General features: G+C 42.1%; 1 protein-coding gene across 1 annotated transcript in view; it reads left to right on the top strand.

Annotated features, from left to right (window-relative positions):
• The window catches only part of map3k3 (mitogen-activated protein kinase kinase kinase 3), a 126,579-nt gene that overhangs the window by 52,428 nt on the left and 46,476 nt on the right, over positions 1-27,675 (top strand). The window contains exons 8-11 of the mRNA XM_048560874.2: positions 8,748-8,881; positions 21,323-21,396; positions 23,591-23,658; positions 25,339-25,431. Coding sequence (XP_048416831.1) covers positions 8,748-8,881; positions 21,323-21,396; positions 23,591-23,658; positions 25,339-25,431 — 369 coding nt within the window. The remainder of the gene's footprint in view (positions 1-8,747; positions 8,882-21,322; positions 21,397-23,590; positions 23,659-25,338; positions 25,432-27,675) is intronic.

The following is a 27,675-nucleotide window of genomic DNA, read 5'->3' on the forward strand; positions in this document are numbered from 1 at the left end:
CTCCAAACCAGGCAATGTCCTGGTAAACCATTTCTGTACCCTCTCCAAAGCGTCCACATCCTTCTGTAATGAGGCGACCAGAACTGTATACCGTATTTCAAATGTGGCCCAACTAAAGTTCTATCCAGCTGCAACGTGACTTGCCAATTTTTATACTCTGTGCACCAACCAATGAATCCCGATCATGCCATACCCTGCCTTGACCACCTTTGCTACTTGTGTTGCCACTTTCAGGGAGCAGTTGGCCTGTATGCCCAGGTCAGTCTGCATGTGATGTTACTAAGAGTTCTACCATTTACTGTTTATTTATCTCCTGTATTAGATCTTCCAAAATACATTGCCTCACTTTTTCGTGGATTAAACTCCATCATTAAACTCCATCTCCAATTTTCCTGCTCAAGGCTGCAACCTGTCTGTATCCTCTGGCAATCCTCCACACTATCTGCAGTTCCTGTAAAGTTTCTATCATAGAATCATCGCATCCGTATAGTGTGGAAGAGGGACGTTTGGCCCGTTGATTCCACACCCCTCCAGAGAGCAACCCCCACACCAACCAATGTAACCCTGTATTCCCCCTGACTACTCTTGCCTTATTTGCACATCTCTGGACGCTCTGGGCAATTTAGCATGGCCAATTCACCTAAACTGCACATCTGTGGCCCGTGGAGGAATTTAGAAGTATGAGGGATGATCTTGTAGAAACATGTAGAATTATGAAGGGAATAGATGAGATAGAAGCAGGGAGAATGTTTCCACTGGCGGGTGAAACTAGAACAAGAGGGCAGAGCCTCAAATTAGGAGGAGCAGATTTAGAACTGAATTGAGGAGCACTGTCTTCACCCAAAGGGTTGTGAATCTGTGGAACTCCCTGCCCAGTGAAGTAGTTGAGGCTTCCTTATTGAATATCTTTTGAAACTAAGGTAGGTCATTTCTGAACAATAAAGGAATTAATGGTTATGGTGAGAGGGTGGGTAAGTGGAGCTGAGGCCACGAAAAGATCAGCCGTGATCTTATTGAATGGGCTGGAAGGGCTGGACGGCCTGCTCCTACTCCTCGTTCTTCTATTCTTAGTGGCCTTAGACTTTAACTTCCTTGATCATTTTACTTGTTGACCCCCTGCTCCGGTTTCTGTCACACTGGTTTAGACCCTCCTGAGTGATACTAGCAAACCTCCTGCCAGGATATTGGTGTCCCTCCAGTTTAGGTGCAACCTGTCCTCCTTGTACATATACCTACCACAGAAGACATGCCAATGATCCATGTTACCTGAAGTCCTTCCATTTCCTGAATGTGTGTTGGTTTATTGACTGCCTTTAGACTGGAGTTAGCATGAAATGCTCTTGGGAAGTCAAAACATGGCTTTGTAGGATTTGGAAACTATATTTGCATTACATCACAGTCCTTGGAACTCCCTCACTGGGGGTATAACTGCACCACATGAAAACAGCAATTCAAGAAAGTGTCTGAATGCCATTCTCTTAAGGCTAATTAGAAATGGGCAGTAATATTAGCCTTGCCAGTGAAGTGCTTATCCTAGGAATAAGTCAAAACACATGTCTTATTTCATAGGTGTGTTGAATAAAAGAGTATATTTAGCATGCATGCACATTCTCTGAACATACTGCTCTTGAGGGTTTTACAAAAGATTAAAAATGAGCAATGCAGCTGCTTTAAAGTCTTCATTCCAGTTTAGGATTGTCAGCCTGATGTTTGCACCCAAGTCTCAAGTTGAACTGGAAGCCACAACTTTGTCTTGGGCAAGGGTGTAATTACTAAAAGATGCTGTTCTTCCTGTCTTATGTTACTGTTTATCCTAATGTTTTGTGCCCACCTCAGCCCATATCCTTCTGTCCTTCAATCACTGATCTAAGTAAATCTTATTCATGGAAAGAGTGCAAGGAATGAGCCCAAAAGCTTAGTGATTCTGAAATCAAAGCAAAGTCCTGTGGGTGCTGAAGATATTTTTTATGTACTTATTCATGGGAATGAGGGCATTACTGGCTAGTCGCATTTATTGTCCATCCCTAATTGCCCAGCGGGTAGTTAAGAGACAACCACATTGCTGTGGGGCTGGGGTCACGTGCAGGCCAGGCCAGGATGGCAGTTTTCTTTCCTGAAGGACATGAGCGAACCTGACAGGTTTTCCTACAATTGAGAATGGATTCATGGTCATTATTAGACTCTTAATTCCAAATTTCTGTTGAATTCAAATTCCATCATCTGCCATGGTGGGATTCAAATCTAGATTGCCAGCATATTAGATAATAAAGTGTGAAGCTGGATGAACACAGCAGGCCAAGCAGCATCTCAGGAGCACAAAAGCTGACGTTTCGGGCCTAGACCCTTCTTCAGAGCTGTGCTCCTGAGATGCTGCTTGGCCTGCTGTGTTCATCCAGCTTCACATTTTATTATCTCGGATTCTCCAGCATCTGCAGTTCCCATTATCTCTCGCCAGAATAATACTTGGGTCTCTGGATTAACAATCCAGGAGTAATGCCACCAGGCAATAATACCTGCCCAAGAAAGATCGTGTTGGGGAAATTCAGATCTGGCAGAATCTACAGAGTAAAACTTTTCATATCAGACTTTGTTTCTCTGTCCACCATGCTACCAGCCCTGCAGTGTTTATTAAGCACTTTTCTACTTTTATTTCTTATTGTCTGAGCATGTTCCAGATTGGGCTACTGGATCACCAAATCCAGTTAATTTCTCTTCCCTCTTTAAGCCAGGGCATTGTGTCAGTTGTTTTCAGTTACCACTGCTGAGGGCAGGTAGCATTGCTCAGATCTAAGGCTGTCTGGGATTATTTGGTCTAGGAAATCCTAGTTGATGCCTTCATGCATGCAGATGTTAGAAACTTAAACAAGTTGTTTTAATTTTCTAAAACTTTAATCTTTTGCCATTGTGATGTGAATGTCAATAAAACCTTTCCATTGTGGGCAGGGTTGCTTTTCTGTTTTTTTTTACTTAATTCATTCCTGGAATATGGACACCACTGGTGTTACAAAGTTGGGCAAAATAATTGTGAAGTGGAAGGCAGGAAGCGAAAATAGTCAGGTTCCTTTAAGAGATTTATGCTTTGTCTGTATTTGAAGTTTTTAAAAAAAAATTCTGTCTGAGCAGCAGCTGAAGCTGCCAGTACAGAGAACCTCAAAAAGTAAAACAGATGTATCAAAAATGCCTTACAGGTGGCAAGAAAAAACAAAGGAGAGGTCTTGTTTTGATAACAAGGTGTAGAGCTGGATGAACACAGCAGGTCAAGCAGCATAGCCGATGTTTTGGGTCTGGACCCTTCCTCAAAAATTCAGCCATTTCCGAAGAAAGGTCCAGACCCAAAACCTCAGCTTTGCTGCACCTCTGATGCTGCTTGGCCTGCTGTGTTCATCCAGCTCTACACATTGTTATCTCAGATTCTGCAGCATTGACAGTTCCTACTGTCTCTCAGTCTTGTTTTGATGTTGTGATGAGTTTGAATTCAGCCAATTAATTTAAACAAAGCACCTAGAAACAGAAAGTCAAGTGAATGTAAATCTGACAGTGGTGACAATCTGAAACCAATCATATGTCTCCTATTTACCCTCAATAGGTGAGGAACATCATAATCAAAGTAACAGCTATTATCAGCAAATGAACTTGGGGTTTTCCTGTGTCACTTTGTTTTGACCTGGGCCTCTAATCCTAGGCCTCACTTTATCCTGTTTGAAAAGACCTTACAATTATGAACCAAAAAATAACAGAAGTAATTCCTTTTCCCTTCGCAATGCTGCTCAAAATCCTCAAACTATGTACTGCCTCATCTGTGCCTCACTCCAGATGTGATCTCCTCTTCCTGATTGTGAAGCTTACTAAAGGGCTAAATGAAACACTTGTAGAAGAGCAGCTTTCTGGTTGGCAAGTGGACTGTAACCGGTAGAGGTGTTGCCAGGGAGAATGCACCAGTTTATGATGTAAAGTTATATACAAGGCTTTGTTTAAATTTTAAACCATCTGATTGGCCAAGGCTTTGCCTTGGAAAATGAACCAGCAAATGGCTATCACTTATCTTGTTGAGTTCATCAATCTTGGTATTGATGCCAGGTGTGTAGTTCCTATGACTGCAGTGTGGTGGATTCCATAAAATTGTATGCCCATTTGGGCTGTTCAGCAAGGAATTCACCATACCCAACTAGCCCATGCTTGCAAAACTTGTAACACAGTGTCAGACTTTAGGTAAAAATTGAACAATATTTGTTGGATGATCATGAGCGAAGAATTACGCTGATAACTGATTTAGGATTGTCAGTGAACCTTACAGAGTGGGGTACTAGATGTTACATATAATAACACATGGGACCCTGATTTTTGCAGTTAGAAGGAAGCGTGCACACTATCTGTTTCAACTCAGTAAAAATAGTGACAGCCATTTACTGGTTCACTTGTGCTCTGAGAATCAGAGTCAACCTCTTGTCTAAAATTTAAACATAATCTAACCATTAACTCGTTAATTATCCTCAACTGATATATCCTCCTTGGCATTGACTCAACCATTCAGCAGTCTGCTGTCAAGTAGTATAAATGTTGAATTTCCCCTTGGTGTTCTTTAAAATTGTCCTGAAGAGTACAAGATGAAAAGCTTTGACAAAATGTCTTTTTCATTAACGGTTAAACTTAAATTCACATCCTTAGAAAATGATGAAATTTGAATTTGTTTCTCCTGGTCACTTCTGATTACTATTTTAGTAAGATAGTCGCTACATTGCTGTATCCCTATGTGTGCAGCTGGAATATTGCCTGCTATTTCCGGAGGCTTCTGCCAAGTTTGGCAATACCCAAAAGTTGGTGACATTCGCCAGTAAAATTCATGTGACCCAGAAGATCACTTGAACTTTTAATCAATTATTACCTAAGCAATCAATGAAGGGGTAAAAGAATTCAAGTCTCAGTTTTTTGAAGTGTAGTATGATGCTTGTGAAATCTAAACTAAAATAATCTGTGGTTGAAAAGTAATTGAGATTTGACATGCATGTTACTGTTTCCAGTACTCTCAAATGTGTTGGGCGAATATTCTCCTGGTGTCCAGTCAGAGTTCACATGGAAAGTACCTTAAAGCCAATTAGTGAACCTGGTTATTATGTGTATTTCTCATAAGTGCAAGTGTTGGAGGCAAGTATGTTACTGTTTTTTTTAGCAGGGCTTCAAGTTGCAATGCAACTAAAGTGATTTCCTAATTATTGCACAACCCCAAGTCCTTTGATCTAACTTGTAGAAATACTAGTGTTGAAGTGGAAGGAAGTTTGCGGGTCTGAGAGAGACTACTTTTTACTCAAACGTAATCTACATTATTTTTCAAACAGCTGATATTTGTCAATAAGTTAACTCTAAGGCTGTCAGCTGGCTGCACTCAATCCTCAGGCAATGATTTGGCCTCCCGTCTTTCAGGCTGCTCTGGATTGATTCCTGAGCTTATCAAGTGCTTCAGGTTCCCTTTACAGACAGTGTGTATTCCGGACTGTTGGACGCGGCATTTCCAGCTGTTGCAAGGATTAGTTGGCCAGACTAAAATAAGATTGCTTTCCGTCAGACAGGCAGATGGATTGCCTGGCTCCTTGGCAGGACTTTGGGAGAAAGGAAAGGTTGTGTTGGAGCTATCAGATCCCTGTACTGGAACCGATATGTGATGCATTCACAGCCTGCTTAGCAGGATACCCTCACCTAATAAGCAAATCTACCTGAACCTTGTTAGGTTTTACAAGAGGACTGTGTAGAGCTATCATCTGTAATGCATTAATATTGTTACATGGCTCTTCTGATGTTATAAATGTTAATGTATTGCCGTACTTTGAACGTTGGAAAGCTAAACATTTACTTGGGGCTTGTGTTGTAGTTGGCACATTGTGAACCAGCAACTTTTAGACTGAAGTATTGGAGCTGCCCGTCATTGAAATTCCATGAAAAATTTCCTGTGCATAGACAGGGTGTGTAGATATCACACATTTACATTATCCTTCTCATGACGACAGAACTGATCTGCACCACAGACCTGCAGAGGGGTATTTTACTCATCTGTGTGTGTGTTTATCTTCAACATAGTGTGAGATTAGCCACATTTGTGATTGTGGGGAGAGATAATGATCAGGCAGGATGAAAATGGACCAGAGCTCAATGCTCTTGTTTTTCCATTCACTTCCTTTGATATACACTGCTTTGCGCGACTTCCCCTTCCTGTTAGTAAGATGTTGTTTCCACAATAGCAGTTGGAACCTGGCCAATCAGATAATGATTGCTTTTAGTATTGTGTGAAGGAGTGCTTGGAATGTGTTGGAAAAAGTGAAAGTTTGAGGGTGGTAGCAATGCATTTGAACCTAAGCATTAATTTCTCATTGGTTTCTTTTACTTAGAGGAAAATGAGAGCTTAAAATGAAGTCTTTTGCTTTTGGACCTGTTCATTCCTGAGTATCTCAAAAAGCACCCGGTTCAAAGCAGTATTGTACTATAATTAACCCCAAACTACATTTCTGTTTGCGTGCCAGTGAGGTGAAGTTACACATATCTTTATTTAGAGTCCTCAGAGTCAGCGCTTTTTCTAAAAAAAAGGTCTGTATCAAACACATCTCTGAAACCTAGAGTGCATAATCTATATTGATACGGTAGACAAACAGGCACGTTTATATATTGTGCCTTTCAAATAGTCTAAATACCTTTATGTATGCTTTTCAAGTTCATTGGCACTTGATTAGGTGTATGTGACAGTTGCTTTGTGGCTGAATAAGATCTAGGTTGTCAACAGTGAAATGAACATCTAATTATTGTGTGCTGGTGCTTTGAGAAAAATGCGTCTCTCTGGGAGAGCTCTGCTTGTCAATCCCATATGATCTATAAACCATCTAAGTAGGCAACAGGTTACTGTCTCACCTAAAGAACAGCATCTCTGGAGATGTTATAACACCCTTCAGTATCCATTCAACTCAAATTATGTATAATAAAAGGCATGGAATTGATTTCTTGCTGAAACAAATGCTGTCCAATGTATTCAGAGATAGCAGGAACTGCAGATGCTGGAGAATCTGAGATAATGAGATGTAGAGCTGGATGAACACAGCAAGCCAAACAGCATCAGAGGAGCAGGAAGGCTAACGTTTTGGGCCTAGACCCCTAAACGTCAGCCTTCCTGCTTCTCTGATGCAGCTTGGCCTGCTGTGTTCATCCAGCTGTCCAATTTATGCCTGCAAATGTAGCTGCATAACATGTCAGAAAGATTATTAGATTTATATTCCATGTATAATTAAGTATATTCATTGTGTCAGTAGTCAGAGCATCTGGATACAGCAAGATCCTACAAATAGCATTGAAGTGTTGGTTGAGGAATCAATGTTGGCCAAGGCATCATAAAGGCTCCTCTGCTCCTTGTGTAATGCAGTTGGATCGTTAATCTTTCAGTCTGGTACTGTAGTCATCAGTTTCAGTGTCAGCCTGTATGATTCGTACCTCTCACCCAAGTGTTAAGATTCAAACCCCATCAACTAATTTTTAAAAATTTCTGGGGTAAGTTATGGCTCCATATTTCTCCACCCCATCTAATGAACGTGCATGATGATTTGATGATACAAGTGCCACCAGGTGTAGTAGATAGACATAAACCACAAATTGGTGAGATTAGTACTTACCTATAATTTGTAAACTGATATCAATGAGAGCAACAATTGGTAATGCTCTTGGGCAAGGAATTCCTGTTTCTGACAACAATCTAGTCACCCCGGGCATTTTCAGGGGTGAGGGACTAAGCTACGTAGACAGGTTGCAGAAGCTGCGGTGTTCTCCTTGGGGGGGATAGAAGGTTATGAAAAGATTTGATAGATATTACAAGAGGGCTAGACAACATAAATAGAAATTGTTCCCATTGGCCCCTGGTTCAAGAATCAAATTAAATTTATCTAAGGTAATTGGTAAAAGAACCGATGATAACACATGAAATACTATTATTTTTACACAGCTAGCTTTCAGTGGGAAATTGGATAAAAACCAGAAAGAAAAATGACTGCAAGATTATAGGGAATGTGGGCTTGGGATAAGCAAGATATGTTCTTGCAGAGAATCAGCACTGACACAGTGATCTGTTGGGTCACCTTCTGTGCTTGTAGCCATTCTTAGTTCCTGCTGGACATGGCCTTTTCAGGTGAACTGACAGGAATCTATTCAGCTGCCATGACCAAAGCAAGTGGAATAGCCTGATGACATTCACTATTTTGGCTGCAATGTGAAGAAAGGTCACTGGGTAAGTTCTATAAAGAGGTAACTACATGTTGAGCAGTGTGGCAGGATGGTGTGCAGTGCTATCAGGAGAAGTAGTGGGAGCAAATTGGGAAATTTCAAATTTGCATAGTCATTCTGAAGTCTATGGAATACTTTCCCAAGAAGCTAATATTTCAATTGTCTGTATTACATATGTAATACAATGTGGTCTGATGAGCAACACTTAATGCATATAGCAAATGGGCTAAATACAGCTCATTTATGCCTTTCAAGTATATTAATCTGCCGAGAGAAACTCATTCCTCAGAATCTTGATTGTGCTGTGTGTGCATAGTTACTAATGCATTGTACAGATTGGTATGTGAACTTTAGACATTGTAATGGACGTTACACCGATCTGAGAGAAGAAATACAGGTGAGTCGGTTTTGTACAAGTATTTGACCGTAACAGAGAACTGCTGGATAATATTTTAAAAGGCAGGTTTCTGCACTACTCAGTAAAATTGTTCTCCCTGCAGGTTCTCAGAACACCGGTCGAAGCTCACCACCCCCAGGATATGTACCAGAGCGACAACAACGGATCGCTCGCCAGGGATCCTACACCAGCATTCACAGTGAAGGGGAATTCATCCCTGAGAATATGGAACAATGTGTAAGTAAAGATTTTGCTCATTGACATTGCCTAAATTATGTAAAAGAAAAATCACAATTTTAAATGAGGAAGTTGACAAGAGCAAATACTCTGTCCCAAACATTTTGCAAAGGTTACTTTGAAGCACTTGTTTTCAAGGATGCAGGCTGTGCCTATGTCATAGAGCATTGAACTGTCGGGTCATAAAGGCATTGGGTTGAATTCAAGCTTTGATGTATCTATGCATGATTGACGATTAGCGATTGTTGTTTGTAGGGCTGTGTCTCCTCTGCATTTTTTTTCGCTTTTTTAATGATTCTACTAACTTATGGATCTTTATAGGAATTACTGTTTAGGCTTGTCATTTCTAGTTAAGTGCCTTTCTGGATGTCTGACCATGTGATAACTAACCTGGTGATGCAAAATCACAAAGCACTTGTCACGTTTATAAAAGTTATGAAATCTTCAGGGAAGGAAATATGCCATCCTTTCCTTCAGATTCACAGCAAAGTGCTTAACTCCTGATTTTTAAAATGGCCAGCAAGCCATTACAGCTGGAGTCGTAGATTTACCTGTGCCACATAGACTGCAGGAATTCAAGAAGGCAAGTCACTACTGCCTTTTTAAAGGGCATTTGGAGAAGGAAAATAAATGCAGGCCTTGCCAGTGATGCCACATTCTGTGAATGAATAATTAGGTTGAACCCTGGTTCTTGGGTATCTTCCTCATAACCATGAATTTCTTATTGCTCCCATCTTAACTATTTCCGTACACATCCCATGAGATCTCAGCTCATGCACTGCTTTTAGAATTTTATACTTTATATTACCTCATTTTGTTCTTCCTACCACAGTGCGTCTATGTACTAAATTTCATCCACAACCTGATCACCCAATTCACTCATGCCTGACCTCTTGAGGTCTTTCATTATCCACGCCCCTCCACAATGTTTCCAGGTTTTGTCATCCACGATATTTGGATTCATGCCCTGCCAATTCAATGCTATTAATATAATTAAGAAAACCAGTGATCCTTATGCTATCATGGGGGATGCCCACAACGTACCCTCCCAATTCCACATTTCTGAGAGGTTTGTTCAGTGGCACTTCATCAACAGTTTTGGAAGTCCATGTGTACCACATTGTTCAAAATCTCCTTATCAAAGCAGTTACTCTTATCAACCTTCTCTCTTTTCCTCATCGAAACACTCAAGTTAAACACAATGTCTCTGCGATATGATGTCTTATGTTAATCCAGATTTACCCAAGTAACTATTAATTTCATACCAGAAAGCCATTTATTTTTCTGTCCAAATTTTTCCCACTGCTGCCATCTACTTGTGCCAGTAAATGTGCTGAATTAACTTTATTTTGTTGTCCTGGAATAGAAAATTGGTGGTAAATGATTTCAAAGTGAGCTGAAACCCTGATCCCAGGACTTCGTGTGTATGCAGTCGCCAGTCATAGTCTGCATGTGAGTGTGCTGTGCTCTGCTTCTAACTGGTTGTACAGTGTACATTACTCATATATCATAACATGGGAGAGAAGTGTTCCTTGAAGTCTGGCCCTATTAAAGAGCAGCCATATGATTATTAAATCATAGGAGCAGGAGTAGACCATTGAGCCTGTTCCACTGTTGAATAAAATTATGGCTAATTTGATTGTAGCCTTCACTGTACTTTGTTGCCTTTCTCCCATAACCTTCTATCACCTCTCGAACAGCAGCAAGGAAGATTAGGGCTTGTTTCCACATTGAGTGGTACTGAATCATTTAAGATGGGCCTGCTAAATCAGCAAGGAGTTTCCATTAACTAGAAACTGAACTAGACTAACCATATAGATGAAGCGGCTACATGAGCAGGTCAGAGGCTAAGAATGCTGTAGTGAGTAACCCATCTCCTGACTCACCAAAATCTATCCACCAAGTAAGAGGCTCAAATCGGGAATGTGATGAAATAGGTGTAGCTTCAACAACACCCAAGAAGCTTGACACATCCAGAACAAAGCAGGCTGCATGATCAACCCCACATCTACAAACGTCTATTCCCTCTACCACCAATGCACATAGTAGTATGTACTAACAACAGGATACACTACAAAAGTTACTAAAGATCTTCAGGCAGCACCTTCAAAACCTGTGACCACTTCCATCTGGAAGGACGAGGGCAGCAGATACATGGGAACACCACCTGCAAGTTTCCTTCCAAGCCACACAACATCCTCACTTAGAAATATATTGCCATTACTACAATGTCTCTGGTTCAAAATCCTGGAATTCCCTCCCTAAGCATATTGCAGGGGAGGGGGTGGCAGGAGAGTAAGTGAATGGGGGGTGTGTGGTGGCGGGAGAGTGCGCGCGTGGGCAGGGTGTGTAGTGTTTGGGTTTGGAGGTGGGAGAGTATGTGTGTCTGTTGGAGAGAGCAAGAGACTCCAAACTAAAACAGAATCTAAACAAAGCCTCACACCCAACATACATTGTCTGACCTAAAATGTTACCTGTTTACACTATTAAAACCTGTAGTTTGCTCAGGGCAGTGACTTGAAAGAATTTCAGGAATTTGCACGTACGTATTAATCAATTAAAAAAACTTTTGATTAAAGATTTAACAACATCTTAGGTTTGTTTAATACATCCCCATCAGTTGTCTGACCTTTGATTTTATTTTACTTCTCGAACGGAAAGTAGCTCTAGGGAAACTTGCAGATGGCTCCATGCGTCTGTTTACCCTTCTGTTTGCACATGGTAGCAGTCATGGGGTTTGGAAGGTGTTGCCTCAACTGCCCTGGTGAATTTTTGAAGTGCACCTTGTAGATAGTGCACGCCCATTGATAATGGTGGGAGTGAATCTTTGTGGATATGACACCAGTCAAGCAGGCTGCGTTGTATTGAGGGTCTCGGGTGTTTTTGAAGCTGCACTTGTCAGCTAAGTGGAGAGTATTCCATTATACTCCTGACTTGTCTGGATGGCTGAGTGCCTTTGGAAAGTCAGGTGGTGAGTTAGTTACTGCAAGATTCCTAGTCTCTGACCTGCATTCAAAATCACATCATTTTTATGACTCGTCCAGTTTAATTTCTGGCCAGTGGTAACCATCCGTGGAGAGGTGTTGAGCACCTCTGTGTGCATGTTCTCTCTCCCACTCCCCCTCCCGCTCCCTGGCACCACCTCCCCGGACCAATGCGAAGGAATCTAAAAGTCATCATCTGTTCAAGTCGTCTTGACTTTACATCCATCTCTGCTTCTGATTTTGTCCAGAATACACAAATGCATTGAATGTGTCAGTTAATCTCAGACTCTATTCTGCTTTTCTTTGCTCTTCCGTCAATCCAACTTGACACTGACTCATTACTACTTTTTGACTAACACGCAGAGGAGGGTATAGATTCTTGAAATGTATCCAAGAGTATTTTGTCAATCGGTATGTTTCCCGTTTGATGAAGCAAGCGCAGATACAGTTAGTTTTGCATAATAAAAGGAAACGTTTAGGATACAGTGATCACAGAGCCATTAGGATTAGTGTATTTCTGGAAGAGGCCAATAAGCAATCAAATGGGATAATAGTCAAATTGAGAAAAGCTAATTTCAGTTAGTTTTTAGGAAATTTGACCAGGTAGCATGGAATCAAAGGTCGGCAGTTCAAACTGTAAATGGAGACCTTCAAAGAGGAGGTGGTTTAGTTACAGACTAAACACATTCCCCCAAAAGAACGTGAAAGCTGGAGCTCTTTGTTGACTAAATATGGTTGGATCAAATGAAATAGGAAAGAGTAAGAAGTTCAGTACTGTCGTGCAGGCATTCTCAACATTTTTTTAAACTTCTCAGGCCTCTGTCTGTCTTTTTTACAAAATAAAAATCATGGCCTGTCTGAACTATAGAAGGTTTTTCTTTCTATGCAATAAAAATCATTCATACAAGTACACCTTTATTTTACTTATTTTTACTGTGAAGTTGTTTTGGTGCTGTGCAACAAGTCTCAAGAGAGAGAATTGCCTTTGACAAGCACGTGCACACATCTTGTTCAGTATTAACCCTGGCTCAGTACTTTCCTTTCACTGAGCTATTGCTGAAATTTGAGCTTCATTTAAGTAGGTTGTAGACTAACACTTCCATTGCTGCAGAGGAAGCAGGGCTGTACTCATCAGAGCATTCACAGCAGAATGTTTGCATGATATTTCATTGAACAAGGTTCCGAGAGAACAGAAACAAAAGTGGTAGTTTAGCTTAGTTCTGAAGGAACTATCTGAAACCCATTGAGCTCTTCTAGTAGCTTTCCAATGGTGGCAATTTACCCTTAATTCTCACAAGAGCTTGGAAGTCTGCAGGTGTGGCATGGATTACTCTATTGTGTGTCCTGGAAATGGCAGTTATGCTTATTGTGTGGATTTGTCATATGCTCCTGTATTATGTCCTAGTTAGCTTTTTTCCTGAGTGAAAGAATATGGCAGCTCTCAAATATCCTTTGTAACTCCATGCAAGAGCCTTTCAGATTGCAGTGTTTTTCTTTAATGTGCCAGTTGAGCACAGTTCCAGGACCTTGCATTTATTTCAAACGATATGTTTGCAAGACAAACCAGTTTAGCCGGCCACATGTTATCACCATGGACTTCAACAAGTTAAGGTTTTTTTGGTCGAGAAAGTGCTTGTCTCATGCCTGAAGTTAAACAAAAAGTCAAGCATTCTGACTCAAGATGCCTATCTCACCTCTGTGTGGAATTGTGTTCAGCATCCACTTCCCCTCTCACTGCTGTAGAACACCGTGTTATGGCTCTGGATTTGCAGAATCAGCAACTATATGTTGAGAACATGATAAATACCTGGTTCAATTTCTAACACAGCAAGTGTGCGTCAATGTAAAATGTGCAGCTTTTGTTTTCTTATAGCTCGGTGCCAGAATGCTTTCCTGTGATTGCTCGTTATTGGGGCAGGCCTCAGTGCAATTAGTCTAGCTATTTTCTCTTAATGGCATGAAATCACCCCACTCTTCAAAAGTGTTGTCCAGAGTTCATTACAAGCCAAGGTTTATTTCCTTACCCAGACAAGTATTGATGCAAGTTGAATAAATATTTTGGAAATGTTTAAGGATACATCAAGTTATTTTTTCAAGTAATTTTCATTCCGTGTACCGTGCTGATAGTAATCTGTTCTGATAGTAATCATCCTGCAGTGTCATGGCCATGAAACTGGAAAAAATGTCTTCTGTATCACAAGAATTCCCCTTAAAGGCACACTGCATTATCAAGACCTTGCTTTGACAAACATCTGAGATACTCTGCAAGGTGGGACAATAAGTGGTAGTGGTATATTTCATTACTAGTGAAATGAGCAATCCTTTAGCTGTTTGTTCAAAAATCTTCTTGTATTTCATGTTTGGTTTTTTAAAGACTTTGCAATTTAGTGATTTTCAAAGATTCTTGGCATTGTACATGTGAGCAAATTCCACTCTGAGGTAGATGTAAATTTGTAGATTTGTCTTATGAAGAAAGATTGAGCAGCTTAGGCTTATACTCTCTCTGGACATTATAAGAGGAGGTGATCTAATTGAGGCATACGAGATGCTACAAGGAATTGACAGATTAGATGTTGAATGGATGCTTTCCACATCTGGGGCAATCAGGAATGAGAAGCCATAGTTTTAGGATAAGAGGCGGCAGATTTAAGAGATGACCAAAAGACTCATGTATCTGTAGAAGTCGCTTACGCAGAGTGCAGAGGACTCTGAGTAAATTTGAGAGATAGACAGGCAGCTTTTTAATTAGTAATGGGTTGAAAGGTTCTGGAGAGTGGGCAGGAAAGTGGATTTGAGGCCATGATGAGATCAACCACAATCATATCAAATAACAGCGGGCTCAAGCAGCCTACTCCTGCACTTAGTTCTTGTGTTCTTGTGTTTTTTTGAAACTACTTTCAATTCTAGTCCAAATAAAACCAGTATTTTTAAAAGATATCTTTTTACTTGCTTAATTTTGTAGGATGAATCATGACTTTAGAGTCTTAGTCATCTAGCACAGAAACAGACTCTTTGGTCCAACTCGTCCACGCCAACCAGGTATCCTAAACTGAACTAGTCTCATTTGCCTGCATTTGGCCTATATCCCTGTAAACCTTTCCTCTTCATGTACTCATCCAAACGTCTTTTAAATGTTGTAATTGTACTCACCTCTACCACTTCCTCTGGTAGTTCATTCCATACATATATCAGTCTCTGTGGAAAAAAATGCCCTTCCAGTCCCTTTTAAGTCTTTTCCCCTTCCACCTTAAACCAGTGGTCTCCAGTTTTGGACTCTCCTACGTTGGGGAAGAAGACCTTGATTATTCGCCTTACCTATGCTCATCATGATGTTGTAGAGCTCTGTAAGGTCACCCCTCAGCCTTCAATGCTGCAGGGGGAAAAGTCCCAGCCTATTCAGCCTCTCCTTATAATGTAAACGCTACACTCCTGGCAACGTCCTTGTAAATTTTTCTGTATTCTTTCTAGTTTAAAAATACCTTTCTGTAGCAGGGTGACCAGAATTGTATGCAGTATTCCCTTCATCACAAAATATTCTTCAGTCTTTCAAATTGAACCTGATGACATAAGTTCTATATCATCAGAGGTTTGTTCTTTTGAGGCTGATGGTGACATTAAAATTATAAACCTCATTTGTCTTGTATTTATTAAACATGTTTACAATAATTTCTGTTCTTTAATATTTTATATGTTCCAGAAATAGCACATTGTGGGAAAAAATGTCCCAGGTGTATAACGTGCCTAGTTGCTGCCCAAGGCTTGCTCTGTCTGATCAACCATTAGCTTAACGGCAAATGAAGTAGCAACAAAAAGCACAGTGCTCAATGCAGTTAATTTTATGTAAGCTCAGCCAGACTGTAGTAAAGATCCAGGTATTCATCTCCTAAATCTAAAACACAACAGTGGCAAAAGCTAGCAATTCAAACTAATCACAGCAGCAATGAAGAACAACAGATCTTTAGGGAATGGAGAATTAAGCAGGGCCCTAAACAACTTAACCAATCTGCCTCATCGCTTTAAATCTTTTAGTGACAAAAGCCACTACCTCCCATTTCCTCCTCCATATTCCTTCACAAACAGCAGCAAAAAAACACAAACACTCAGATTAGACCTGACTTCTGTCGGAGAAGCGTCTGGTAGCGAGTATAAGATTTTGGGTATGAGGAAAGCTATGAAAAAGGCTTATGAACTCAGACTGAGGACATTGAAAGAGAGGCTCACACTGGATCCTAACTATTGCAGGCATGCTGCAGGCCAGGAGGATCCTTTATTTCCAACTCATGTTTGCAACTAAGATGCTTTCTTCGGAGCTAGTGATGTACAGAGGAACCTGCCCAATCACATTGCAAAAGGACTCCCTATACTGAGAGCTTGCATATGTGCAGTCATTGTATCTGAAACTACTCTAATCATCTCAGTACATATGGGAAACTATATTCATTGCTCCTAATGGATCAGAATGTGGGTTCCTGACAGAAACTCCTACAGTAAAGAATCAAGCTAAAAGTAAACAGATTGAAAAGAGTAAATGGACATCAAGAGCAAATTAATCAGTAACATGAGAGGGAACCCAAAAATCTTTTGTAAACACACAAATAAGATTGGAGGCTCTAATGGTGCAATCAGTGCTCCTACTACTGAACTAGGAAGTTGGTGTTCAAGTCCCACCTGCTTCAGAGATGGGTCATTCCATTTCTGAAAAAGTTGATTTAAAAACAAATTTTAAAAATGAGGTTTCTGTGGCAAAATGTTCATGCCCTTGTATCTGGGCCAAAGGTCCCATATGATCTAGAGATAGTAAGAACTGCCGATGCTGGAGTCTGAGATAACACAGTGTGAAGCTGGAGGAATGGTTTCTGAAAAAGGGTCCTGACCTGAAACGTCAACTTTCCAGCTCCTCTAATGCTGCCTGGCCTGCTGTGTCCCTCCAACTCCACACTGTGTTACCACATGATCTGGAGATGTTTCAAAATATGTGTGAACAGGATTAAAATAAGAAAGTACAGCCAGAGGAAGGGAGGGTCTGTTTTGAGACCAGAAAGAATAGCTGAAGCACCAAACGATTACATGGCTTTGATCTTCATTCAGAATCAATGTTGCCAAAGTCATAGCAAAGCAAAAGAGAATGCAAATCATGTCGAGGTATTTAAAAGTTTGGTAGCATTCAGAAGTAGGAGAGTTATTGGGCCACATGAGATGCATTTTAGGTTGCTAAGTGAAATGAAAGGAGAGATTGTGAAGGTTCTGACACAGTTTTCCGAGCCTCATTGGATATAGGAATTTTGCCAAAAGGATCAAAAGACCACAATTTTTATACTCTTAAACAGAAGGGCAGTGAGGAATTAAGCCATCAGCCAAAGCTGTCAGACTATCATCAATGATAATGGGAACTGCAGATGCTGGAGAATTCCAAGATAATAAAATGTGAGGCTGGATGGACACAGCAGGCCAAGCAGCATCTCAGGAGCACAAAAGCTGACGTTTCGGGCCTAGACCCTTCATCAGAGAGGGGGATGGGGAGAGGGAACTGGAATAAATAGGGAGAGAGGGGGAGGCGGACTGAAGATGGAGAGTAAAGAAGATAGGTGGAGAGAGTATAGGTGGGGAGGTAGGGAGGGGATAGGTCAGTCCAGGGAAGACGGACAGGTCAAGGAGGTGGGATGAGGTTAGTAGGTAGATGGGGGTGCGGCTCGGGGTGGGAGGAAGGGATGGGTGAGAGGAAGAACCGGTTAGGGAGGCAGAGACAGGTTGGACAGGTTTTGGGATGCAGTGGGTGGGGGGGAAGAGCTGGGCTGGTTGTGTGGTGCAGTGGGGGGAGGGGACGAACTGGGCTGGTTTAGGGATGCGGTGGGGGAAGGGGAGATTTTGAAACTGGTGAAGTCCACATTGATACCATTAGGCTGCAGGGTTCCCAGGCGGAATATGAGTTGCTGTTCCTGCAACCTTCGGGTGGCATCATTGTGGCAGTGCAGGAGGCCCATGATGGACATGTCATCTAGAGAATGGGAGGGGGAGTGGAAATGGTTTGCGACTGGGAGGTGCAGTTGTTTGTTGCGAACTGAGCGGAGGTGTTCTGCAAAGCGGTCTCCAAGCCTCCGCTTGGTTTCCCCAATGTAGAGGAAGCCGCACCGCGTACAGTGGATGCAGTATACCACATTGGCAGATGTGCAGGTGAACCTCTGCTTAATGTGGAATGTCATCTTGGGGCCTGGGATAGGGGTGAGGGAGGAGGTGTGGGGGCAAGTGTAGCATTTCCTGCGGTTGCAGGGGAAGGTGCCGGGTGTGGTGGGGTTGGAGGGCAGTATGGAGCGAACAAGGGAGTCACGGAGAGAGTGGTCTCTCCGGAAAGCAGACAGGGGAGGGGATGGAAAAATGTCTTGGGTGGTGGGGTCGGATTGTAAATGGCGGAAGTGTCGGAGGATGATGCGTTGTATCCGGAGGTTGGTGGGGTGGTGTGTGAGAACGAGGGGGATCCTCTTAGGGCGGTTGTGGCGGGGGCGAGGTGTGAGGGATGTGTTGCGGGAAATACGGGAGACGCGGTCAAGGGCGTTCTCGATCACTGTGGGGGGAAAGTTGCGGTCCTTGAAGAACTTGGACATCTGGGATGTGCGGGAGTGGAATGTCTTATCGTGGGAGCAGATGCGGCGGAGGCGGAGGAATTGGGAATAGGGGATGGAATTTTTGCAGGAGGGTGGGTGGGAGGAGGTGTAATCTAGGTAGCTGTGGGAGTCGGTGGGCTTGAAATGGACATCAGTTACAAGCTGGTTGCCTGAGATGGAGACTGAGAGGTCCAGGAAGGTGAGGGATGTGCTGGAGATGGCCCAGGTGAACTGAAGGTTGGGGTGGAAGGTGTTGGTGAAGTGGATGAACTGTTCGAGCTCCTCTGGGGAGCAAGAGGCTGCGCCGATACAGTCATCAATGTACCGGAGGAAGAGGTGGGGTTTGGGGCCTGTGTAGGTGCGGAAGAGGGACTGTTCCACGTAACCTACAAAGAGGCAGGCATAGCTGGGGCCCATGCGGGTGCCCATGGCCACCCCCTTAGTCTGTAGGAAGTGGGAGGAGTCAAAAGAGAAGTTGTTCAGGGTGAGGACGAGTTCAGCTAAGCGGATGAGAGTGTCGGTGGATGGGGACTGGTCGGGTCTGCGGGACAGGAAGAAGCGGAGGGCCTTGAGGCCATCTGCATGCGGAATGCAGGTGTATAGGGACTGGACGTCCATAGTGAATATGAGGTGTTGGGGGCCAGGGAATTGGAAGTCCTGGAGGAGGTGGAGGGCGTGGGTGGTGTCACGGACGTAGGTGGGGAGTTCCTGGACCAAAGGGGAGAAAATAGAGTCCAGATAGGTGGAGATGAGTTCGGTGGGGCAGGAACAGGCTGAGACGATGGGTTGACCAGGGCAGGCAGGTTTGTGGATTTTGGGAAGGAGATAGAAACGGGCCGTGCGGGGTTGGGGAACAATGAGGTTGGAGGCTGTGGGTGGGAGGTTCCCTGAGGTGATGAGGTCGTGAATGGTGTTGGAGATGATGGTTTGGTGCTCGGGTGTGGGGTCATGATCGAGGGGGCGGTAGGAGGTGGTGTTGGAGAGTTGGCGTCTGGCCTCGGCGATGTAGAGGTCAGTGCGCCATACTACCACTGCGCCACGCTTGCCTGCGGGTTTGATGGTGAGGTTGGGGTTGGAGCGGAGGGCTGCCCGTTCTGCGGGGGAGAGGTTGGAGTGGGTGAGAGGGGTGGAGAGGTTGAGGCGGTTAATGTCTCGACGGCAGTTGGAGATGAAGAGGTCGAGGGAGGGTAGGAGGCCTGGGGGTGGTGTCCAGGAGGAGGACTTGTGTTGGAAGCGGGTGAAGGGGTCAGTGGAAGGAGGGTTAGGTTCCCGGTTGAAGAAGTAGGCATGGAGGCGAAGACGGCGGAAAAACTGCTCTATGTCCAACCGTGACTGGTATTCATTGATGTGTGGTTGTAGGGGGACAAAGGTGAGCCCCTTACTAAGGACTGACCGTTCGTCCTCAATGGTGGGAAGAATTGTAGGGACAACTAATTTGACACAAAATCCACTGTCACTTGGGAAAATATCAGTTTAGAAGCAACAATCAGCTTGAATTAATAGATGTAAATCACATTTGAGTTATTTGAAATAATGGAGAGGATTCATGAAGGTAATATGTTTGGACTTTGCAAAGGTGTTTTACATATTTGTTAATAAAATTGAACTGCACGGAATGTAAAAAAGCAGAGATTGTAATAGGATCACTGCACTTTTTGAAATGTATTAACGAGCTGAACTTGAATATATAAAGCAAAATTTCAATGTTGACAAATGATGCAAAACCTAAATGTTGTAGCAGTAAATAGGATTAGAGTCTGTGGATATATACTAAATGAATGTAATTGTGATAATGGCTCCGTTTTCCCCACATACATAATCTTGAGACTCCGATTTGTTTCTTGTCCCATTATCGTTCCATTTTGCTTTGCACTTAGTCACAAAATCTCTTCTGCTTTTGAAAATAGCAAAGGCTTTTGCTGTTGCTTTTTTTAATTCTCTCCCCTGCCTGTATACATCCTCAAAAACTGTTACAGCTCAAAAACTTTTCCAACTTGGACAAAAGATTATCAACCTGATACTTTAATCCAGGGCTGCAGAAGTTATTTCTGTTTTTATGTTTTGCTTTCAAAGTTGTTCTGTTTAACTTGCTGGATCTGTTTCTGAGCCTCCCTCGCATTGGCCTCAGAGCCTGGAAGAATCCTAATAAAGGTGCCTCTTTTACCTTAATGCCAAAACATGCCAATAGAAATGTAGTTTTGACTTCTGAAAATTTTAGCTTTCTTTAAACTTTAATTCTAAACCAAACTTCAACCCCTTAATAGCTTGCGATACGTTTTATGGCACAATACATCAGCTATGCTGATTGCACAAAATTGTCTGTTTTAAATGGTTTTAGAGTCTATTACATTGGCTTATAATTTGTCTGTTAAATAAATTTTCTGAAAGTATCTTCAATTGAGGACAATTTCTTTTGTTATTGAATCGTTGCTGGAGCTCTTCTCACCTGTTGTCTCGATTACCGTCAGGTTTTATTCCCTTTATGTTTAAACCATTGTAACTGAAAAGCTAACATTCCTTTGTCTAGTAAAACCCACAAGCTATTTGCAGTTTTAATCCTGGGCTATTTTCATGGATTACACTGCAGTGCCCAACAACTGATATAATAGGGATGAAATAGGATTTTTAAAAAAATTTAATTTGTACAGTAAAGTAAAACAAAGAACTGCGGATGCTGGAGATGTGAAGCAACCAAAATCTCTCATTTCTAGAGAAACTGAACAGGTCTGAAGACTCTTAGAACTTTCCGACACAGATGCTGCCAGACTGAGCTTCTGCAGCGGTTTCTGGTTTTATCATTTACATAGTACTTGTAGAAAACTTGTGTTAACAGCAATGTCATGTAATATTCCCTGCAGATCTACGAACCCCAGAGCAGTACTGAAAACTCCATTTCAGGCAGCTGCCAGTCTTTGGATAGGAGAGCGGAAAGGTGAGTGCAGGCTGTAAAGAAATCTATTTTATTTTATCTGCATGTTCTTGTAATTTATCTCCTTTAGAGAATGGCATTTGGTTAAAGGGAAATTATAATAATCAATGCACAGCATGTTCCATTGGTTACTACTTTCAATTCTACTTAATAATTGAGCAGGACTCCATTGGGAGATTTTAATGGGTTACCTGGGTATGTTCAAGGGTTTGTAAACTGCAGTTAATGACTAGGTAGTCAGGAGTAGTAGCAAGAAGTAACACACAGTTGAAGTGCTGTTGTTAGCTCTGAGAACCAGAAGCCCAGTGAAACCTGGTAATTGCTCGATAATGCAATGTCATTGCAACTTGGAAACCCATCAAGAGCTGAGAAGGTGCTGGAAGGTCACTGGTTCCATGCTTCTGGGCACTTGGAGCTGAGGAAAATCCTGGGACACTTAAGAGCACAGTGGAGCTAAAAGGAAGATGTCGGGCAAAAGGTTGGTATATGGGCAGAGGCAAACTAGTATTACCAGTAGTTATATATTAGTGAATTAATTGGACAAAGGAATGTTCCACTGGGATCCAGTCTCAGGAGCCTGAACAACTAGGAGATGAGAGTGTATTAAGCCAGTCTGAGTTGGAATAGATTTTTTTTTAGGGAAACCAGAGGCTAGACTTTTGTAAGAGAAGAACTGAATTAGTTTGTGAGGGAGACCATGTTTTACAGAGTTTCTGTGACATTCAGTGTTCACTGACATCTTGGTTGTGCAGTTTGTGGTGTGTTTGACCACAGCCTGTTAATTCATGTTTATATCATAATTCTGAGTGTTAGAGTGAAAGACCAATGGAGTTTGTTGTTTACTTCGACTTCTGTGCAGTAACATTTTCATCTGTTTGTTTAAAAGATGTGGAATCTGTGGCTTCTTTGACTTAGTGAGAAACTGGAATTTCAAATTTTGTTCACATAAACAAAAGGTATGGGTCACTAATCAGATTATAACCAAATCAGAGGCCTTGACTGTGACCTTAACCTAAATTTGGAGCCTAGACTGGGCAGGGTACAGAGGTCTGTTCTCTTTGTTCAATTCTGTAAACCTTTCAAACAACTAGTCTTGTAGTTGAGACAGTCACTGTAACTTCCTGGGTTTAATCATATGTTCATTCTAAGAAATATAGTGCAATGGTGAGGATGGAAGTGGAAACTCTTGGTGATCTCAGTACGTCAAGTTAAGAAAGGGAAAATCAGCCTGCATTTTCCCTTCTAATCACTGTTTGTCTGTGGGTAAGCTTTTAAGGGGTTAGCTCCTGCTGTAATTATTGACCGTATGGCCTGTTCCCATGTTGGAATACCCTCCTGATAACTTGCTGCTGAAGTTTACATACGAAGCACAAACACTTGAGCAAAGTGCAGAGGCCAATCGACGCATAAGTTCATTCTGACTAGAATCAAGAAGCGAAATGCTACGTTGGAAAAATAAAGGAGGCAAACCTGTATAAATACTTGGGATATGGACCTGAAGTGCCATAACCTACAAGGCTTAGAGTAAGACCTGGCACAGATACAGCCAGATGGTTTCTTCTGCATCATAAATTTTCTATTCTTCTTACACATTTGGGGAACTTTTCTATGAAAAGGCAGCTTGTAACTTTTTCCAAAGGGAAAGTGTTTCAGTTCAGCAACTTAGAACAGTTGGAGAGAGTAGGAACAGCAGATGCTGGAGAATCTGAGATGACAAGGTGTAGAGCTGGATCAACACAGCAGGCCGAGCAGCATCAGAAGAGCAGGAAGGCTGACGTTTTGGACCTAGACCCTTCTTCAGAAAATGGGTCTAGGCCTGAAACAACAGCCTTCCTGCTCCTCTGATGCTGCTTGGCCTGCTGTGTTCATCCAGCTCTACACCTTGTTATCTTAGATCAGTTGGAGTTGTCTTTTCTGATTAATCCCAATCAATATTCTGGCATGCCACTTAACATTTACCTATCTCAATGGCTATCAGTATTGGTCAATGGCACTACAGCAAAAGCAAGTACCTTAATGCATCTCAAAGGCTTTCACTCATGGCTGTTCTTTGCAAAGCAAATTGCCTAGTTCAGCTTTCCAACTAAGGCGGCAGGGATTTTGCATTGATAGCCATGTTAACTGATCAATAGGAATAATCAGATTGGCCACAGTGCAGTGGCTGACATTATTAACTTATTTCCTTTTAAAATTTCAGCCCATCCTATCGAAAATCTCGTATGTCCAGAGCGCAGAGTTATCCTGACAACAGACAGCTGTACCTGGGTGAGTTTGACAGTCATCTCATGAGCATGCTATTTTCTGGTATTATAGATCATATTTTCATTCTCATTCATTGCCATTTCAAAGGTTCCACTATAGATAGATTAGAGCAGTTTGAGTAGAAGCTGTCCAGGATTAGAGCAATGGGTTTTCACAATGCCTTTTTGATTAAAAAAACCTGGTTTAAGTCCACTCCAAAGCAGTTATAATGGTGGCTAGTAATGGAGAAAGGAAGTTGTATTGGCATAAAGGACAAGCAGGCGTCTGTTCCTTTAAAGGTGTGCTTGAGAACCTTAACAGGATGTTGAAAGGAGTTCAAAAAATATTTGGCAAAGCAGGCAATCTGCAGGCCACAGTGTGGCCAGCCAAAGGATTCTTTGTCGCACGCCGACCATCTGTTTAAAGTACAGGGCAGTGTGGCTGGAAGACTTGGAAAGGAGTTGCTCCTTCAATCAGAGGTCCTACATTTGCTTCTAATTGGTGCATTAGTGAGTCTAGTAGCAACAAATGCAGGAAAGAAACATTCTGTGATTGAGGTGCAATAGGCCGTCAAGGTGAGAGTTAAGCAGGGCATTGGAAGAGGAGAGAGAGGAGTGAAAGTCAGGAAGGATGTTGATGCTTCCATCAACAGTACAGGTGGTATGTTAGACTGGATTACATAAGGAGTGATGGAGGGAGTGTGGCGTCTTGGGGGTGGTGGTGGCTGAGGGATGAGGCAAGGGGGACTGGGAGAGGTAAGGGAGGGAGCTTCAGGAACTAGGAGAGGTGAGGGAGGGAGCTTCAGAGACTGGGAGAGGTAAGGGAAGGAATGTGGGAGACTTGAGGGAAGTGAGGGAGGGAACATGGGGGACTTGGAGTAGGTGTGGGAGAGAACATGGGAGCCTGGGGGTAGGTGAAGGAGGGGGGTCAGGGCTTTCAGCAGGAGGTGAAGAAGGGTCGTTTCCTTGAATGGGGTGTGAGGGAAGGAGTCAGAGGGAGCGTAAGTGACGGGGGAGGTGAGGAAGTGTGCGAGCAAGCAACTAGGAGGATGCATATGTTATGTGGAGCTTTTTAAACCCCTTAATGCCAAAGGTTTTTCATGGTGAAGGGCAGTACATCTGAAAATCAAGTGCAGAATGCACACACTCATCCAAATTTAAACAAGTATGAAAATCCACTGTGACTCATGAGTCTACAACATAAGAGTTTAGTTATAGACTTGACGGTACTACACTCTAGGTTCTGCCTTACAGGGAATTTTACAAAGAAGTTAAACTGTGAATTCCTCCAAATACTGCCTAATTTATGAACTTAATCACGAGTTATGAAAGTTATGATGCATTCATCAAAAGGCTAAGCAATTAAGATTGCAGGGCATATGATTTGACTTGGTTGTGTAGTGTTGAATACAATGTCTTCCATAGCCAGTAGCCTGACCCTCACCTTACCGAGCACTTCTACAACGGAATGAAGGCTTTATGTACAGGGAACCATGCAGAAACAGTAGTGCCCTCAGAATAAGTTGGGAGAAAATGGACAAATGGGGAGTTTTTACGTTACACTGAAAGAGTCATTGGCGTCCATGTATTCTGTATCTATTCAATGCATAGCATGTAAAGGATTGTGTGTCATTGGATACTAGAGAGATTAGGGTTTCTTGTGTACTATCTTAAGTTTGCAAAGCCTTTCTGTGTATTTCTTCAGACCGTGAGAACCATATCTATGATAAAGCTGGAAAAGGGGGCACCTACCCCAGACAGTTCCACGTGCCTATCCACCAGAAAGATTATGGAGATGGTGAGTATATGACAAATTGCTTATGCCCTGTCGAGTAGACATAAGAGATCCAACTGCACAATCCTGAAAATTAACAAGAAAATTTTTCCCTGTGTCCTGGCCAACATTTGTTCCTGGAGCAAATTCACAAAATCAGACCAATGACATAGGAGCAGCAGCAGGTCATTCAGGCCATTGAGTCTTCTGTCATTCAGTGAGATCATGGCTGATCTGATATATCTCAACCCCACTTTCCTACTATTTTCCCCATGACCTTTGATTCTCCTTCTGGTAGATAAAAAACTTTTTCAGCCTTTGACAACCCTGTGTGGTAAAGAATTCCACAGATTCACTACCTCCAGAAGAAATTGCTTCTTATCTCTGATCATTATTGCATTGCTGCAAATGTGAGAGTTTGTTGTTTGCATATTGGCTACTTCATTTCCTATTACAGCAATGGTTCACTTCAAAAGTCCTTCAGCAGCAGTACAGTGCATTGGCATATCCTGAAGTCATGAAAGGTGCTGTATATAATTTTATTTCTCTTAGAATCTCAGCACATACTTGATGCACACAGTGTGACATTTTAATTAAAGTGTGGTTTCAGAGAGGGTACTCACCTACACAAATGTTTTTGTTAAGGTAGGGAGATGACAGTCACGAGTGGTGTTGTACCTTAGCTTCTGACACCTAGATGAAACCATGTACTACAGAAACAGCAGTGCTAATTTCTGGGATGAAGGAGTTATCTGTGGAAAGGTAGACACATTAAACTTGTATCTGCTGGAGTTTAAAAGAATAAGACCTGATCTTCAAGCATGAGATCCTGAGAAGGCATTACAGTATGAATGCAGAAAGGGTGTCTTCCCCCCGCCCCTTCTGAGAGAAGCTAGATCTAGTGGATATACCTTAAAAACTAAAGGCCTTCCGTTTAAGAGAGATGAGATTTTTTTTCTTGAGGGTCACCAGGCTGTCTATTTCTCTTCGCCAGTGAAGATAGGCCTGTTGATTATTTTTAGGGTTGAATTAGATTCTTGGCTGACAAGGAGTCAAAGGAGATAGGTGTAAACAATAAAGTAGTGACCACAGTCAGGTCAGGCCTGATCTTTTCAGATGGCAGAGCAGATTTGAGCAACTGCATGTCCTACTTTTCCTAATTTGCATTTATCTCTCTGCCTGAGATCAGTTACTTCAGAACAGCCTGAGGTTCAAAACCAAGCCTGTCTGTATCTTTGTGTATGGGGTTGTACCATGATTGTCATTTCTGTCCTGAATTGTCTTTGAAGGTTAAAGTGAATAAATTTGCCACTACTTGAATTTGGCTTTGCAACTGCCAATATCAACCGTAGTTAGATGAGATTAAATCACTTATCAGTTTAGGATTAATAGACAGTGGTGATAAACTAGAATCTGAAGGATTGCCCCATGTTCCAAGACTATTGATACTTCTAGTGTGACTGCTGTTGATCTGAAGGTACAGCAACAGACAGTTTTCTTTAATTAGTATCTGTGACATAATTTAGTTCAGGCCAGCTTTGATAACTGGCCGATGCTAAATTATCAGATTTCAGCTGAGGCAAAAATTGAGATACTACAGCTGACTAGATTTCCTGCTCAGAAGTCTCACGACACCAGGTTATAGTCCAACAGGTTTATTTAGAATCTCTCAAGCTTTTGGACCACAGCCCCTTTGTCAAGTGCAGACAGAGAGAGAGCAAGGCACACAGGCAGAGGTTATGATCAGAGATCAAAAGATCGTACAACTGGTGCGAGTGAGTGTCGCATGATATGTTTCTGCAGGTGACCAAGAGAAACAGTGTGAAAAGTGTTTACAAAGTCAGTGTCACTACTGTGCTGTCACGACAATTAGGCAGAGCCATAGGGATATACAAAAGGTGACATCTCTGAATTGTAGGCAAAAGACTTTTTTCAGAATCTTTCTTGGAGTTTCAACCCAGAATCAGGCTAGTTTTATACTGAAAGCTGGAATTTATAACATTGTCACACTGACTGTGACTACAGATTGTGTTTTTTGAGCAAAATAGATTGTATCTGTAAATAACCTTGGATGAATTGATTTGCTCCATAGATTTAGATGTGTGAGAGGGAGGGAGAGAGACAGTACATATGTGTCTGTGAGAGAGTATATGCATGAGTATGAGTATGTGTGTAGTTCAAAACTGTACAAACTAATCAAGGTAGAGGGATCATAACAATTTATCAAGGTGATGGTGTCAAAACAGGAAAGTAAGGAACATTTCACAG

Source organism: Stegostoma tigrinum, chromosome 31 (assembly GCF_030684315.1).
Source record: "Stegostoma tigrinum isolate sSteTig4 chromosome 31, sSteTig4.hap1, whole genome shotgun sequence".
NCBI lineage: Eukaryota > Metazoa > Chordata > Chondrichthyes > Orectolobiformes > Stegostomatidae > Stegostoma > Stegostoma tigrinum.